The 16,290-nt window shown below is 33.8% G+C and overlaps 1 protein-coding gene across 6 annotated transcripts in view; it reads left to right on the forward strand.

The window, feature by feature from the left end:
• The window catches only part of LOC143256699 (protein king tubby 1-like), an 81,315-nt gene that overhangs the window by 868 nt on the left and 64,157 nt on the right, over nt 1-16,290 (forward strand). For 3 of the 6 annotated variants that reach the window (XM_076514248.1, XM_076514253.1, XM_076514255.1), the window contains exon 2: nt 8,124-8,218. In XM_076514248.1, coding sequence (XP_076370363.1) covers nt 8,159-8,218 — 60 coding nt within the window. In that variant the 5' untranslated portion in view covers nt 8,124-8,158. Of the gene's footprint in view, nt 1-4,707; nt 4,802-4,847; nt 4,958-6,915; nt 7,024-8,123; nt 8,219-16,290 lie in introns of those variants that run through there. The other 3 variants (XM_076514249.1, XM_076514250.1, XM_076514251.1) reach the window with 3 other exon arrangements.

The following is a 16,290-nucleotide window of genomic DNA, read 5'->3' on the forward strand; positions in this document are numbered from 1 at the left end:
CTGAGGAGAAATAATTTCCAAGTCAAGTTACTTTATTTAAAAAAAATATTAATGTAATTTTTCTCTGTATTCAAAACATTTTTATTGATAAATTTCCACATTACTTTTGGTTTGGTAAGGTTTAATGATATTGAGGAATTGATAGAATCTCATTAAATCTTATTAGGAAAAAAACCCAAAAAAACGTCATGATAGATTGAAGGTGTTACATTCAGAATGAGACTATTTGTGTTTTTAAGGAACAGCACAATATAAATTGTTCCATACATATCATGTTCCCTTTTTTGTTTTTTTCAGTTCTGAGAAATCGTAGAGATAACTTAATGTAATACATTTCTTGTAGCTTGGAACTTGTGATACATTTATCTCTTAAGTGGTCAGTAATTGAGCAGCTGATTTATTTACTCTTTAAGTAAGATGGAGTGGAATTTATTAAAATTTGTAATTAAATAAATGAAAAATATTCCTTTTGTTAGAGAAAAAGGAAAGAATGAGATATTGTTAAGAAATAAAGTCTAGTGGCCAAAAATCTTTTTGTTCATAATGAAAATACTCAAATAATTACAATTCAACCATTTATAATGTTATGAGGCTTAAATGAAATGTGAAAGGAGTCAGTTCAAGAGACTGACTCCTGTCAGAGAAAGAATGGTGACTATAATTCCAAATATTTGTAGTGTACCTTCATAAAATGTAAGCTTTTAATCAACAGATGTGTTATTGAGCCATTTTTAACTATATGTCTGTCTGTAAAATGCTAAAGTCAATCCGACTCAGGTTGTGATGAGCTAGAATACGAAGTGTAATATTCGCATGAAAAAATAAATAGCTTTTGCATATCCTCTAAACTTTCAAAAATGTGTATCCAAATGTTTTTCAATATCCAAATATGCATACTGTATCTGATGTTTTCCCTACTTCAGTGTGAATGTTGTAAAGTTAGCAAAGTTAGGTAATATGGAAAGTTCATAATGGTAATGCAAAATTCATAATAATTAATACTGTGTTGAATAGCACTCTGTACACAAGGTCAAGAATGTACACTTTGATCCTACCCATGGATATAGGGTTAAGAGTATAAAACTATATTTGAAACTATATATACCTATCAAGTTTTGTAGATGAATGGTAATGATTCAGTTTCTTTAGAAGTAATAAATAAAATTGCAGCATTAAAGTTATAGGTTTACAAACTTAACAATACTGCTTATTAATGTTTCCAGGAAAATAAGAAATTGAAACTGTGCACCAGCAATATACTACTTAGAACACAGAGATAAAACCTTGTGTTTATTCTTGCAGAGAAAAGAAGTTTACATAATGCATGAAGCAGATCATTTATTTAGATACCTTGCACATTATTAAATGAATTCAGTGGTTAGCATACCAAGCTGTGGAGTTGATGCTCTTTGATATGTGTCCTGTTGTCACCAAAAACAGTCACTTGCACATTTTGAGGCCATGGTGCATTATAAGATTTGCAGCAAAATCTTTCTAAGTGTTCTGGTACTTTCCTTACTGTATCAGTTCAAAATTAAGAATGGGTAGCACAAATAAATGTTATGTAGCTCTGAACAAAATCCTATACCTATAATTGTCCAAACAATTATCTAAGGAAATAATCTTATGCTCAAGGATTTGAAAAGAAAAAAAATAAGCAATGATAATTCTAAAAAAAAAATTATAACAGAAAGCTAAATTTTCTGTATTACTTGGAAATATAATTTTCTTTTATTCATATGGGGAATCTACTGTTGACTACAAGAAAGCTAGAAATTATTTTAGCTTTAATGTCCACTTTGAAAAACAAATTCTGATTTCAAGTGTTAATGTAAATTTAAACTTTATTTGCAAGATCTGGCTGTATTTCATTTTCTAAAGTTTAGGATCTTAGAAGAAAGTACATAACCTGGATGACAAGGTCTCTCTGGAATTGTTATGGATAACGAAAAAACCTTTTTATTTTTTAGGAAATCATTGATTCCTTTCCAATTTCCTTAAGCTCTTCTAAGGTGTGGCCTTTAGTATTATTAATTTCAATTTATTCCAAAAGCTAACTACTAATTTGGGAAAAATACGTGTCTTGTGTGTATCCTAACCTTTCTTTTCTAATTCTTAAACTTGTAGCCCCTTACCCCTTTTTCTTCAGAATTCAGTATTAAAAAAAAATCAAAGGTTCTTATTGTTCAAACCTTTGAATAATCTTGCAAACTTCCAAAAAGCCATTTCTTACCACTCTTTTCTCAGGATAATATAAATTAAGGGAACTTATTCTCATTGGACAGGAGTTCTCAAATGTCTTTAGGAGTGGGATCCCCTTTAATGAAGTTAAACAACTTGTGAATCAAATCAGTTCAATGTTTAGGTATTAGAAAAAAAGTACATTCCTTGTTAGGATAACATTTGTTAAGATAATACAGCTCTGTATATACTATTTATTACCATGATAAAAAAAAAATGATATACTGTAATATGACTTACCACTAAGGTCCTTGAGATCCCTTTATAACCTGTAGCACTATATAACACAAATTTTTTCCTGGATAGCATGTGCTATTTCTTAATTGCTTATGTTGTAAAAGTACAGAAAATGGCCATTATTCCCTTCAAACTTTGCTTTTGTGACATGGATAATGAAATTTAGAAATTAACCTATTTTCTATGTAAAAATGGGCAAATTTGCACATTTTCATTTACATAAGGTCTGAATAAAACAACATAAGAATCAAGATTTATATGTATTAATACTAAAATTATACAGAAATGTTTAGAAGTGAGTAGTTTTTCGAGACTTGCAACTGTAAATCACTTTCACGTATCAGCCCCCAAATATAGTCTCCCATCTTGTTTTCATTAAATGCTCCCAGATCAAAAAGCAAAGTTTGAAAAGAAAAATAAATATACTTTCTGCCCAGGAATAAGAAAAAGTAAAAATTTTGTTACGTAGTGTAAGTTGAGAACACTTGCCATAAGATACCCTTTCCATTCCTGAAGTCATCCTATAGCTCTCATCTGAACTTTGTCAGTTATTCAGTATACTTTCTTAAACAAGGAGATTAAAACTATATACATTATTTCAAATGAAACTTAGCTAATAAATAATATAAACAGATAATAACTTTCCTTACATCAAACATTCTGTTTCATAAAATGAATAAAAATAATCATTTCATAATTCATAAGAAAACTGCAAAGTTCCAAGTAATCCTTTTTTTTTTCTGTATGTATATTGATTTGTTTAGTGGTTTTTCTTAAAAGTAAAAATATTTACTTCAGTTTAACTACCATATTTGTAGAAGTGCCAGTTGACAACATAAAAGTAACTGTAAAAACATAGATTTTCACTGTTTATTATTACCAGTACCAATAAACTTTTATTCAAAGAATATTTCAATACGTTAAAATAAAAAATGTATAGATTCAAGGCCTAATGAGGCAGCCATTTTGACAGTCCACTTCATTATTAATACAGTAGTTGGATTATTTTCTGTTAACAGAAAACTTGCATTGTTTTTTGTAAATTTATTTAATCTACAGTAATTAAACATTTTCAGTTGAACAAAGAAGTGTATACTGAAGAGTGTATTTACAGATGTTCTGCATATGATATGTGCATATTTTATATAAAACATTTAAGTTTTTGTATTAGACTAAAGATATAGTTACTGATTATTGAAATTATTGTATTTTAAATGTTTGAGTAAAATTGCAATGCTGCTGTAGAAATAATCATTTGTAAATAAATACACTGTGAGGCAAGCTTTTGTTATGATAATTATGTTTATGATTTAAGTTTCTTCCACCCCAATACAAACTACTGAAGGTTTTTGAAAGTTTAGAAGTAAAAACCTTGTAAATGATGCAGTAAATATGGATAGATAATTTTTAGAAATGAAAAGTTTATAGGTGCATGTGTTACTTGGACCTCCATAAGTAATTTGTATTTCTCACGAGTTACTGCTTCATTGAATTTTATGTTTAGAAGGTGGAATACAACTATCAATTGTCTGTCTTGATCTAGAACCTGATATAAAAATTACGTTTTATTCAATTGAGTAATTTTTGAGGTAATTGAGTACAATTGTGTCAGTTTGCAGGTGTAGTTGACATTTTGAAATTTTAGGTTTTATATATGTGTACATGTATGTATTTTTCAAATTTATGGAAAAAAGTGTCATATTCAGGTAGTTGATTCCTATGTTCATAGAAATAAATTCTGTATGCTTTTCTTTTTCTCATTTACTCTCAGATTTCATTCTTGAATATTTATAAAAAGAACCAAATGTTAAAATTTTTAACAAGAAATCTTACACCAAAGAAATTGTAACAAATTAGCTATATATATTTATATATGTATTTGTTGCTTTCTCGAAAAGCTATTAATTTAAGATTTACTGATTTCAAAAAAGTGAATCAGTCGATATTTCTTAAGTTGTACTTTCAGAAATTATACAGTGAAAAAATGGAAAACTTTAAATACTATGTAATGTGTAAATGCTACTATCTTTTACTTTTATTTGCACTTTAGTTGTTCAGTTGTTGTTAACACAGGTTTATACTGTTATATATATCGATGATTAGTTGTGCAAACTTGCTTATATGATCGATGCTATACGTGTCTTAAACTAATCAAGACAAGAAATGACTTCATTCCTATAACGTGAGTACATTGAATCTGAACCATCTTTTATCATGTTCATTTCATAGGATGACAGGACGGAATACACGTGCATCACTCACCATGTAGGTCATTGTACTACATGTACTTCCGCATGATTTCCTGAAGAGTTCTGTTTTGAAAGTAAATACAAATAAAATTAAGAGTAACGGATAATTTTATTTCTTGCTTTTCAAGTTTATGTATCGCGCTGTGTCGTAGTCAACAGAGTGCAGAGTTTTTCTCATGATTCATGACATATGCACGTTTATTAGCGTCACGATAGCACAAATTGCAACGGTAAGTATCTCTTATATGACGTCATTTTAGTGTCTACTAACTGACTTGACAGACAACACACTACTTATTGTGGTGCGAGTAGTTAAAAAAAAAAGTGACCTCTTCAGGTGACCTCAGTCCCCTTTCGGGGAAATATTGAAGCTAATAAATACTACGATTTCAGAGTTTCTAATTAAAGGTGGGATGGTCCGGCATGGCCAGGTGGTTAAGGCACTCGACTCGTAGTCTTAGGTTCGAGGGTTCGAATCCCCGTCGCACTAAATATCCTCGCCCTTTTAGCCGTGGGGACATTATAATGTGACGGTCAATCCCACTATTCGTTAGTAAAAGAGTAGCCCAAGAGTTGGTGGTGAGTGGTGATGATTAGCTGCCTTCCCTCTAGTTTTACACTGCTGAATTAGGGATGGCTAGCACAGATAGCCCTCGTGCAGCTTTGCACTAAATTCAAAACCAAAGAAAGTGAAGATGGAATAATTAAAAACATAATTAATTATTTAGTGAGTAAGATCAGTTATGGAGCCCGTGCTACTCACGGCGTTGAAAATCACTTTCATTTGGCATCAGTTTTACGTAGTAAAATTAAAAATGACTGCTACACCTGCCTATTGACCTCATTTCTTTTCTATGCTCATCGTTTATTTTATTTTGTGGCGGCGCTAGTTTAACCAAAATTAATCGAAATTACCTTAGTTTTTAGCCACTTTCGCACGAGCTCTTGTGACGTTAAAACTTTTTACAAGCAGACCGCTCTGCTTTACACGTGTAGACGTTGTTAACAGACTAATGCTTGAAGGCATTACGAAAATGTGGCATCTCCGTAGCCAACACACAACGAAACTAAGTTGAACTGGAAAAAGAGCAGATATTTAAAACTTAAGACTGAAAAAGTACGGATGAGAAGCTTGAAGTTGTGTAATTTTACAAATATGAATTATTTTACCTGCCCTTTGTACCGTGACTTTAGTGACCTTGCAATTTCACTATAGCATGTATTTTAAATGTATACAGGGTGGCCCGTAAGTCCTTACCCATCCATATGTTATTATGTTATACTAATGATGAGTTGAAGGCAGCTGTTACCGCGGCATTTGGAACAATAACCCCTGCTATGTTGAGGAAAATGTCTCGCAGAACATGGCGTCGCATAATATTATGAAGCGAGAATGAGGGACAGCACACAGATATACTGGATATATGGATGGGTATGGACTTACGGGCCACCCTGTACATTTTCATACGTACTGCTGATGTATATGATGTTGAACTCTTTTTGTTTTTTTAAATTTAGAATTGTTTAAGTTTACAAAACGGCTATAATAATAATATTATAAAGAGGAAACTTGATTTGTTGTGCAATATTTAATACTCTTGCTCTGAAACCAAAATTTCACCTGTAATGACGACTGTTTTAAAGAAATTTATCATCTCTTACATAAGCGCTCTTGAGAACGGAAGTAGAAGATTTTCGTTATGTGAAAGTAACATTTGAAACTAATCTGAAACGAAGATTCTGTGCTGCGATTCTATATTATTAATTATGTAATATGAATTAACGTAACGTTAAGATTTTAATATACATACATCTTGTGTAAGTGTTACTTTGTGGAACAGATGTCGCTTGTGATTCTAAAATATAGTAAAACAATTTTAACATTCTCCTAAATTTTATTAATGTATGAAAAAGCATTGGTGAAACTTTCAGTAAATATGTAAAACTGGGATCAAAATTGTTAACAAGCTTTCAAACTTTTTAGCCTGTTTTTAAAGTCGACTAAACGCATATCCTAAACTAACTTAGATTTGTGCTAGTTTTAATGCATTCGATTCGTTCTAGATATTTGGAGTTTTTATATGCATTTTGTAACATACAGAGATGTGACTTTGCTGGTACTCACTGTTCTTTTATTTTGGCCTGGCATAACCAGATGGTTAAAGCGCTCCACTCGCAATCTGAGGGTCACGGGTTTGAATCCACGTCACACCATTCAGCCGTGGGGTCATTATTATGTCATGGTCAATTCCACTACTCGTTGGTAAAAGCGTAATCCAAGAGTTGGCGATAGATGGTGATGACTAGCTGCCTTCTCTCTTGTCTTACACTTAAATTAGTGACAACTAGCACAGATACCTATTGTGTAGCTTTGCGCTGAATCAAAAAGATAATATTTTTGTTTTGTTAGAAACTGGGTCAAAATTCTTGATTTTGTGATTTTTATCATTTCCATTTCAGCTGCACGAAGAGGTTCCATTAACTTAAATAAAACATAATTCGTGTGCTTTAAGGTCAGGTCCTGAAACATGTTTTTAAGGAAAATTAAGACTAAAACTGAGGTATTTATCAGTTTCTTAGGCCTAGAGATATGAGGGTGTTTCTGATGTCGTTTGCACTTGATCTGCTTTAGGTAACAATATGCTCTAACAGAGGTTTGGTATACACCCGGTGCCCGTGTGAATGGCGTTTCGAGACTGTGAAGTCAAGATTCTCGGTTTGTGTCCCATTGTCATATAAAACGCTAAACGTTTAGGGATCGTCGATGCGTTATAAAAATGTTGATAAGTTCCTTCCGTTTAATTAGACAAGAGTAGACCACGTGTTGGCGTTGGATGCTTTTCAATAGCCGCCTTTCCTTGTTTTGATTATCCGAACTACCAGTTGTTTTTGAAATCCCTGAGCAGCTGTGGGATATGTGCTCTTTCTTTCTCACAACCGTTCAATCTTTTCTCGCACCACCTGAATGGGAGCACAAATTATGGATTGAGGACTGTTATTCTAGTCTATTAAATGAAAATTAGCGACGAGTCTTACCAGGTAGCATTATGCGAAACATCAGAAGTGAAGTTATGGGACCTCTTTTGTGGTGAACGATGTGTATGTATATGTAAACGCCTGACTGTTGGCGAGGTTTATGTTAATGAGGTATATAATGATATTCGTATTAGGTAATGAGAACGACTTTTCCATCATTCAGTTTGTACTTTTATCAACTTCCCTTGTTACTCTTTAATATGAAGTAATAAGTTGATAACTGTAATTTTTGATTAAAAGATACTAGGTTATGACTTTTGAAGAGCTTTGCTACATTTAGTTTTTATTGAGAAATTGCATTAAGTTAATAAATATATGGAGTGTATTTGTCAGACTCTCACACGAGTATTTTTTAAACAGATACATCTTGACCTACTGGTGGTTGTAGATATAACATGGAGAGTGAATGTGTGACGTCACCAACTAGCATACGGCAGCAAAAAATTGAACGTCAAGTGAGTATGTCGGTATTATTCGTACTAATCGGTAAAAAATATCGGAATTGGTAACAGAAAGTATTAATACTTTTGAAACGGACGATTTAAAATAGATTTCAATGAATATCATATTCTGGTTGCCAGCTATTATGAAGTAAGTCGTATGTTTGTGAATAGTAGTATTTCTTCAGAAACGGAATAACAATTTAATTCCTTTTTCAAAAGTTGAAATTAATTTTTTTCACACACGAGTTTTGGCCCGTTCCTTGATAGTTATTTTCCTTAGCTGGTTCTTATAATTTGCATATGGTTGTCAAACAAAGTTGAATTAAATTTGAATTTGAGTTATTCTGATAGGAAAATTAGATTATTGGTCATATTTCAGTGTAGTAATTAGGTTAGACTGTTGGTTATATTTCAGTGTAGTAATTAGGTTAGACTGTTGGCCATACTTCAGTGTAGTAAAACATTATTAAAGGGTGAAGAATGTCACGTTATGAAAAGTTCTATAATAGATGTATCCAACGCAATCCCATTGTACAAAGAGATTATAGAGTTTATGGGTATTTGGAATAGACTACACAGAAAAAGGAGTAACTAACGGGTGAAATATTTTGAGTACATTTATAATTAGTCGCAATATAGTGTATTCTACGTTTTGAAATAATACAAAGGGTGCCACCATTATGTTAATTGCTGTATCAATCTTCACAATGGTACTTGGTGTTGCATTAGGTAATCTTTTCGTTGGCGCTGCCTGAAACTGACTCTGTGGCATTCTTCAGTTGAGGTCCGGTTACTAGGTTGTAACAATAGCTCTGCATTCTCAGGTCAGAAGTGTGGAGTGGTCTGGCATTATTCTCACTAAGCTCATCTGACTTACTTAACCTCTGTTTGTAATCTGAGGATGCAGGTTTATTACACAACACAGCAAACTTTCTTAAACTGATCGATGTCATCAAGAGAAAAGTTCGAACGATTCTTAGAATGTTGTTACATTGTGTAATATTTAATACCGTTGTTGAAGTGAATGAAGTAATCAGAAATGGTGAATACTTTCTTGTAATATTAGAATGGTACAAAGGTTAGAGTATCGGGCTACGAGAAAAAGGGTCAAGTGTTTGAGACAGTTTCGCAGAACATTCTCTTCAACTGAGGTGTGTTATAAAAGTGACAGGCAGTCTCATTGTTCGGCCTAATGAGCTCTACAGGGCTATTGTGGTGACAGGTAGAGCTAGTTTTTCTGCCTTCCCTGTGGTAAATAGTTCAAAATTGGAAATGACTGTTGTTAGATACACACGATTGTTTGAATTTAAGTTTAAAGCGAGTGTTATGATTTAGATGGTTTATATAATGTGAGTGTTAAACTTGGTTATTTTTAGAAACAATAGTTTATCGGAAGTTTGTTTACAAATCATATGCTGTGTATTTCAATACTTATGAATTGGCGATTGTTTTATTACGTCGGTAGACTGCATGGTTGTGAGTTTAGCTATAAAGAGCGTATAATGGCGATTTTTAAAAGAAAATTACCACAGAATGTATTGTAATAACACAGCAGAAGAAATAAATAATTCGTTTTGTCAAGTTATGCACTAACGTAACTGAATCAGTCTCTGTGGACTTTGACGAAAAAGATACATTTATTTAAAGCTCTGAATACAACTTTGATATTGAACTGTGTAATAAACATTTCTGTATGCTTTTGACTTGTTTTAATATATTATTTTAAAACAAGTAGACTCCGTGTTGCTTATAAATTGTGAAATTTATCGATAGCAAGTCACATACGCCACTCGGCCTGGCATGGCCAGGTGGTTAAGGCACTCGACTCGTAATCTTAAGGTCGCGGGTTCGAATCCCAGTCACACTAAATATGCTCGCCCTGTCAGCCGTGAGGGCATTATAATGTAACGGTAAATCCTGCTATTCGTTGGTGAAAGAGTAGCCCAAGAGTTGGCGGTGGGTGGTGATGACTAGCTGCCTTCCCTCTAGTCTTACACTGCTAAATTAGGGATGGCTAGCGCAGATAGTCCTCTTGTAGCTTTGTGCGAAATTCAAAAACACAACAAATTCAAAATCTGTCTAACGAATGTATTCTTTGGAACCTCACTTATCTCATTAAAAAACTAATAGAGAAACTCAGTTCCACTTATTCAGTTAGAAATTCACTACAGGAAAAAATGTTGTTAATTACTTACAGTAAAATAGATTCTAAATAATATAAACGGAAGACGATGGATGGAACAACAGAATGACTGGCGGGTAATGCCTCAAGGCGCATGCGCTTTAAATGTCATGTACATTGACAGTGAAACTTCCTGAAAAGAAGGAAAGTTACAAGTATTTTTTAGGTGTGGTGATACTGTTTTGATATTAGATCTTTTAAACGTATAGATTTTTCTTCATCACAAATAACTTTGCTTATCATGAAGATGTCTGTATGCTTTATAGACAGAATCTGATGTATCATGTCATTCTTGGGCGAGAATTCATTCTCAGCAAAACAGCAGTGAAAAGCGTATGGCAAACGTGGCGAAGTTCAAAAGTCGATATAGCACTTACGACCATGGCTTAACCTACATAAAGTCCCGATATGTTCATTCCCGAGACTGAACTTATTTGGAAACTGGGAAGATCAAAAGGCAACCAAACAATATGTCTGAATTGTGGAGAGAACTAAAGGACATTGGAAAAACTATTCAAAAATCGTATAATGATAAACTGCATAGTATCATGAAAACAAGGTACAATGCTCTATGTAAAGCAAATATCTCGCACAAAACAAACAAACTAGTGTATTTCACAGTGTATTTACTTTCGTTTTTTATTTATTGTAATAATATTTTGTACCTTTTAACAATTTTACCATGTAGTTTCTCATTGTGTGGCCCCTGTGTGCGCTGTACCTTGTGTTTCCATTATTGTACATAACTAATTATATTTTATTTATACGGGACATTTGAAATGAGACAGCAAAGAATATTTGGAATAAACATATTGAATATGTAGTCATGCTCTTTGTTCTCATAATAACATTAGGTAAAATACGTGACAGATTTTTGGCGGACGGAACTACTAGGAAACGCACATCACAGTGTCTCTCAAATAGACACAATTTCTTCTGAAGCTGCCCCCCGCTAGTACAGCAGTATGTCTCCGGATTTATCAGGGGTTCGATTCCCTTCGGTGGGCTGAGCAGATAGCCCTTTGTGGCTTTGCTATACGTAAAACACACACACTCTTCTGAAGCTACAATAAAACACTGACGTTTTATATTATTCTCTTGCGTTTCCTTATTTTTTTTATAGGCATAATCAGGTTAACTTTCTTTTGTTGTTTAATGTTTACTTGTATAAATAAAGCGTTAGTTTTTGTGCATAAGTGTGAGTGTTGTAGATTTGTTATTTAGTCCTTACACTTAGCCCTTGAATATTAGCGTAAAGAAACTTGGTAGGATAAATGCAGAGATGCCAACCATTACGATTTGAGCGTAATAATTACGATTTTGGTGTATACATTACGACTATACGCTCATACAGACAAATATTAGGACTTGTTGCAACTCCCAAATTATTATATAGGCCTATATAATAAAGTGATAAATTGTTCCTCCAGGGCTTGAAAGGGGTGGAAAGAAAATTTCTAGTGAGATACAAATAAATTTTGATAATAAATAAGACATAGCCCAAATGGCTACTTGCAATAATCATGTTTGTGCTTGAAATAATAAAAAATATTTGTATCTCCGACGTCTACCAATAGTTTGAGTGCGGTGTTCTTTATATTGGGTACGTGGGGGAATCCATAGTTACGTCATCAGTGCTTGTCAGCCAATCAGCGCTCGCGTAGATGGGTATTTCTCGTTTTCTAAGCGGCATAAAAACACCAATGCGATCGTTCACCAGATTGTCTTGTTTCTGGTAAATCTAAAAGGACTAAAACTGTGAATCAAAAATTTAGGAAAGAGTATAGTGCAAAATATCCGTTCATTGCATCAAAAGTCAGTGACAGTCATGCGTTTTGTACAGTTTGTCATATCGATTTTTCTGTGGCGCATGGCGGGATAAATGATTGTTCCAGACATACAAAATCGGCGTCTCACCAACAAAAGGCTGAGGCGAAGACAAAAACGATGCAGATAACGATATTTATGAGTAAGAATTCAGAATATGAAACCATAAATGCAGAAGTGATGTTCACGCAGTTCGTCATTGTTCATAATTTACCCCTAGCTGTAGCCGATCATGCAGGACATCTATTCAGAAAAATGTTTCCAGACTCTGATATAGCAAAAAAATATGACTGTGCTAGAACCAAAACTGCAGCCATTGTACAGATGTTGGGTTGTGAAGATGACAAAATGTTTTCAAGCATACTTACTAACAGTGTTTACAATTTAGCCACAGATGGATCCACAGACATGAATGACTCAAAACTGTATCCAGTGGTTGTACGATATCTTGATCCTTTGCTTGGAAAAAGTTTGTTCTCTTTTGACAATGGTGGAATGGAAAGAAGCTTCAACAGGAGAGAATATTTTCAAGCTTTTGGACCACGAACTGACAAAGAGGAAAATTCCATGGGAAAACTGTCTTAGTTTTTCTTCAGACAATGCATCAGTTATGCCTCAAAGAGCAATTTATGAATCCCCTTCGCTCTGACCTTGATAAATAGACTTGGACGCGACCTAAACCAAATGTGATATTACCTTTTAAGGAAAACTGTTGGTGTTCTGTGAATGAATGCCCTCTTTTATTATAATATCACGATATTTGAAAAATTTGTGTGATATGATTAATTGTTTTCTTTAAAAGCACAATATTACATAATCTTCAAAGGTCAAATAATACTCTCATATAACCACCTAAATGGCTTAATAAGATATATTTGTTATTCGCATGTCTCTCATTATTTTTTATCATTACCACTTTTTGGAACACAGGCAGAAGCATTGATACCTGAGTTTTTGTTTTAACTGGTTAAATGATTTGATTTTTAAGAGTCTTTAACTGTTCTTATGGATAACCAGAGTTTATTAAATTGCGTTTTTGAAAATAAAGAGCATATTTATTGGTGATGGGCAATAAGCAGTTAGTTCACAAATATTTGGTTTTAGTTAGTATTTTGTATCTTAGCCTATTCACATAAAGCAACCAGACGTTTTGAAGGTAAATCACATGTACTGAAGTAAGGTATATTGTTTAAATTTGTTTACACAATGCCAGTACTTTGGTTTACTGTTGTCATTGTACTTAATCAACCTCCCAGTGGCATGAGCAGGTGGTTAAGGTACTGGACTCGTAATCCGAGGATCGCGAGTTCGAATCCTCGTTATATCACCCATGCTCGCCTGCCATGTGGGCGTTATAAAGTGACGGTCAATCCCACTATTCGTTGGTAAAAGAGTAGCTCAAGAGTTGGCGGTTGGTGGTGATAACTAGTTGACTTCCCTCTGGTCTTACACTGCTAAATTAGGGGCGGCTAGCACAGATAGCCCTCGTGTAGCTTTGCGCGAAATTCAAAAAGCAAACCATACTGATGAACAACAACCGAACCAAAATCAAGAACTGAAGGAAACAAAATTGGGTGAAATTACCCATTTTCTTCGTAAAATACACAGAAGATCCCAATAGTAAATAGGTTATTCTTCGATAGATTGTTTAGGCAGAGTATTCATGATGAAACTTTGTAGAATGGACGACAACTGGCTGTTGTGGAGACACAAGTGTAGGAAACGACGTTTCGAAAGTCTTTCGTCTTCAGGTCAGTGTGTGTGTAAGGTGTCGGTCTTTTATAGTGTCTTGGTGAATTGTGGAGAGCGTGTTGTGATAATCTAACAAGTTACAAATCTATGGAACAACGAATACAATAGTTTATAACAGTATATTTGAAAACCTGATGGGGTTCGTACACCATCGTGATATTTTTACATTTAAACATGATAGGAATAAACCATTTCTTACTTATATTCAAGATAAAATATTATGTGATTCTTGTTTTAGTTTATGAGTTTGTTCTTTTGAAATGAAATCCATAGGAAACAGTACAGAAATAAATAAATCACGCGATCGGATAAAAATAAATACGGGTTATATGTTTGATACTATAACTGAGGTTGTTTCTAGTGAGTGAGGTTCATTATGAACTTGGTTTGGTTGTATAGTGGGTGCAGCAGTGTATTAAATAAAGGTAGTGAATAGTGAATAACGAAACAGAAATTTTGAGTTTGCTTTTTAAACAAATGTATGCTCGTTTCTAGTTTTTAGCTGCATGGTTTTGATGTTTTTCCTGAAATTGCGGAATCTGTGATATCCTTGTAATAATAAATGGAGAGGATGCCCATATATAAAAAATAAACTACAGCACTTAACACAGAACTGAAATAGTTGGGTGTAGTCTAAAAGGTCATAAAATGGCTTGGTGGCTAATTTTTGAGTTTAAGGGGGGGGAGGTTAAATTCCATCAACGAGCATGCTGTTTCAGCTGAGGGGACGTTATAAAGTGATGATGAATCCCACTTTTCGATGAAAGTAGCTCAAGAGTTGACGGTAGATGGGTTTGACTAGCAGTTTAGTCTATCACATCTAATTTAGGTATAACTTGCACGGGTAACCCTTGAGTTATTTTGGCACAAAATTCAAGAAACAAACTAGTTTAGACGCTGAAATGTCGAACTCTTGTTTATCATTATTTTAATTAAGTTTATAATTTTTGATCAAACGAAAAAGAACTTAAAAATATGTATCCACAATGATGAATTGGACAATAGGAGGTACTTGCATCTTTAAATGGTGGTTTTGATGGTAATTACAGAGCATTCTATCCTATAATGCAGGAGCCTTTTCTTGCACAATGGCCAAGTGGTTTACATATTAGGCTTCGAATCGTAGCGACCATGTGTAGTTGTAGGCGTTATTCTGCTGAACCGGCTCCGCACTTGTGGATGCGTTATAAACGTTACATTCAATCTTGTTATTCAGTTCAAAGAGTCTGAAAGAGATTTGAGGCGGAACCTGACGCTTCTTTCTGGCTAACAGTTCAAATTAGAGACGATTATATGTGAATCTTAGTAGTTTGTAACGTGGTCTATTAACTTGCAGTGCCATACAAAAGTATTCATCCGTTGCAAATTTTTCGCATTCTGGTGTTGCCTGAGCTAATAATAATGGAACTTTCAAACGTGGCTTTATAATTTATGACCTACAAAATATACACCAAATTGAGAAGACTACAAACGCCCTAATATTACGTGAACAAGTTAGATTTGTAAAGAAAATTAGAATGTTCTCAATTACTTAAGTATTCATCCTCTTTGTTACATAAATCCTAAATCAATTCAGGCACAAAGAGTAGTTTCAAAGTTCAAGAAATTAGTATAATGGTCTCTATCTGTGTGTAATCAAAGTGGTTTAACTTGACATCAAAGCAAATGACGTCATAGTGATACGACAAGTCAATTATGAAGACCAAGGAACTTTCAAAATAAATCGGGGATAAAGTGGTAGAAAAGCACAGATCAGGAGAAAGTTACAAGAAAATTTAAAATCGCTCATTATTCTTTTGAGTAGCGTGAAGTCCATCATTAAGAAATGGAAAGTGCTTCATACCATCCAGTTACTACCCAGATCAGGCCATCCTTCCAAATTGAGAAGCTGGACAAGCAACAGACTAGTTTCAGGATATTATTGTGAAGCCAGCAGTGACTTCGAAAAATTGGCAAACCTCAATGTCTGGGATGGGAGTCAAAATTCATACATTGATAATATTCCGGTTCCTACACAAAGCTGACCTGTGTGGTCAAGTGACAAGAAGGAAGCCATTACTGAAGAAGAATCTTCTTAAATCTCGTATGGAGGTTGCGACATGTGGCAGAAAGTTTTGTGGACAGACAAGACAAAAAATTTAGCTTTTTTGATCTAAATTCAAAGTGTTACATCTAGCATAAGCTAATTACAGCACACCACCTAGTCAACACCATCTCAGCTGTAAAGCGTGGTGATAGCAGCATCATGTATGGGAATTCTTCTCGTTAGCAGGGATTGGGAGCTTGTCAAGATTGAGAGGTAGATAAATGGTGTAAAATACAG

Source organism: Tachypleus tridentatus, chromosome 7, assembly GCF_004210375.1.
Source record: "Tachypleus tridentatus isolate NWPU-2018 chromosome 7, ASM421037v1, whole genome shotgun sequence".
NCBI classification, from domain to species: domain Eukaryota; kingdom Metazoa; phylum Arthropoda; class Merostomata; order Xiphosura; family Limulidae; genus Tachypleus; species Tachypleus tridentatus.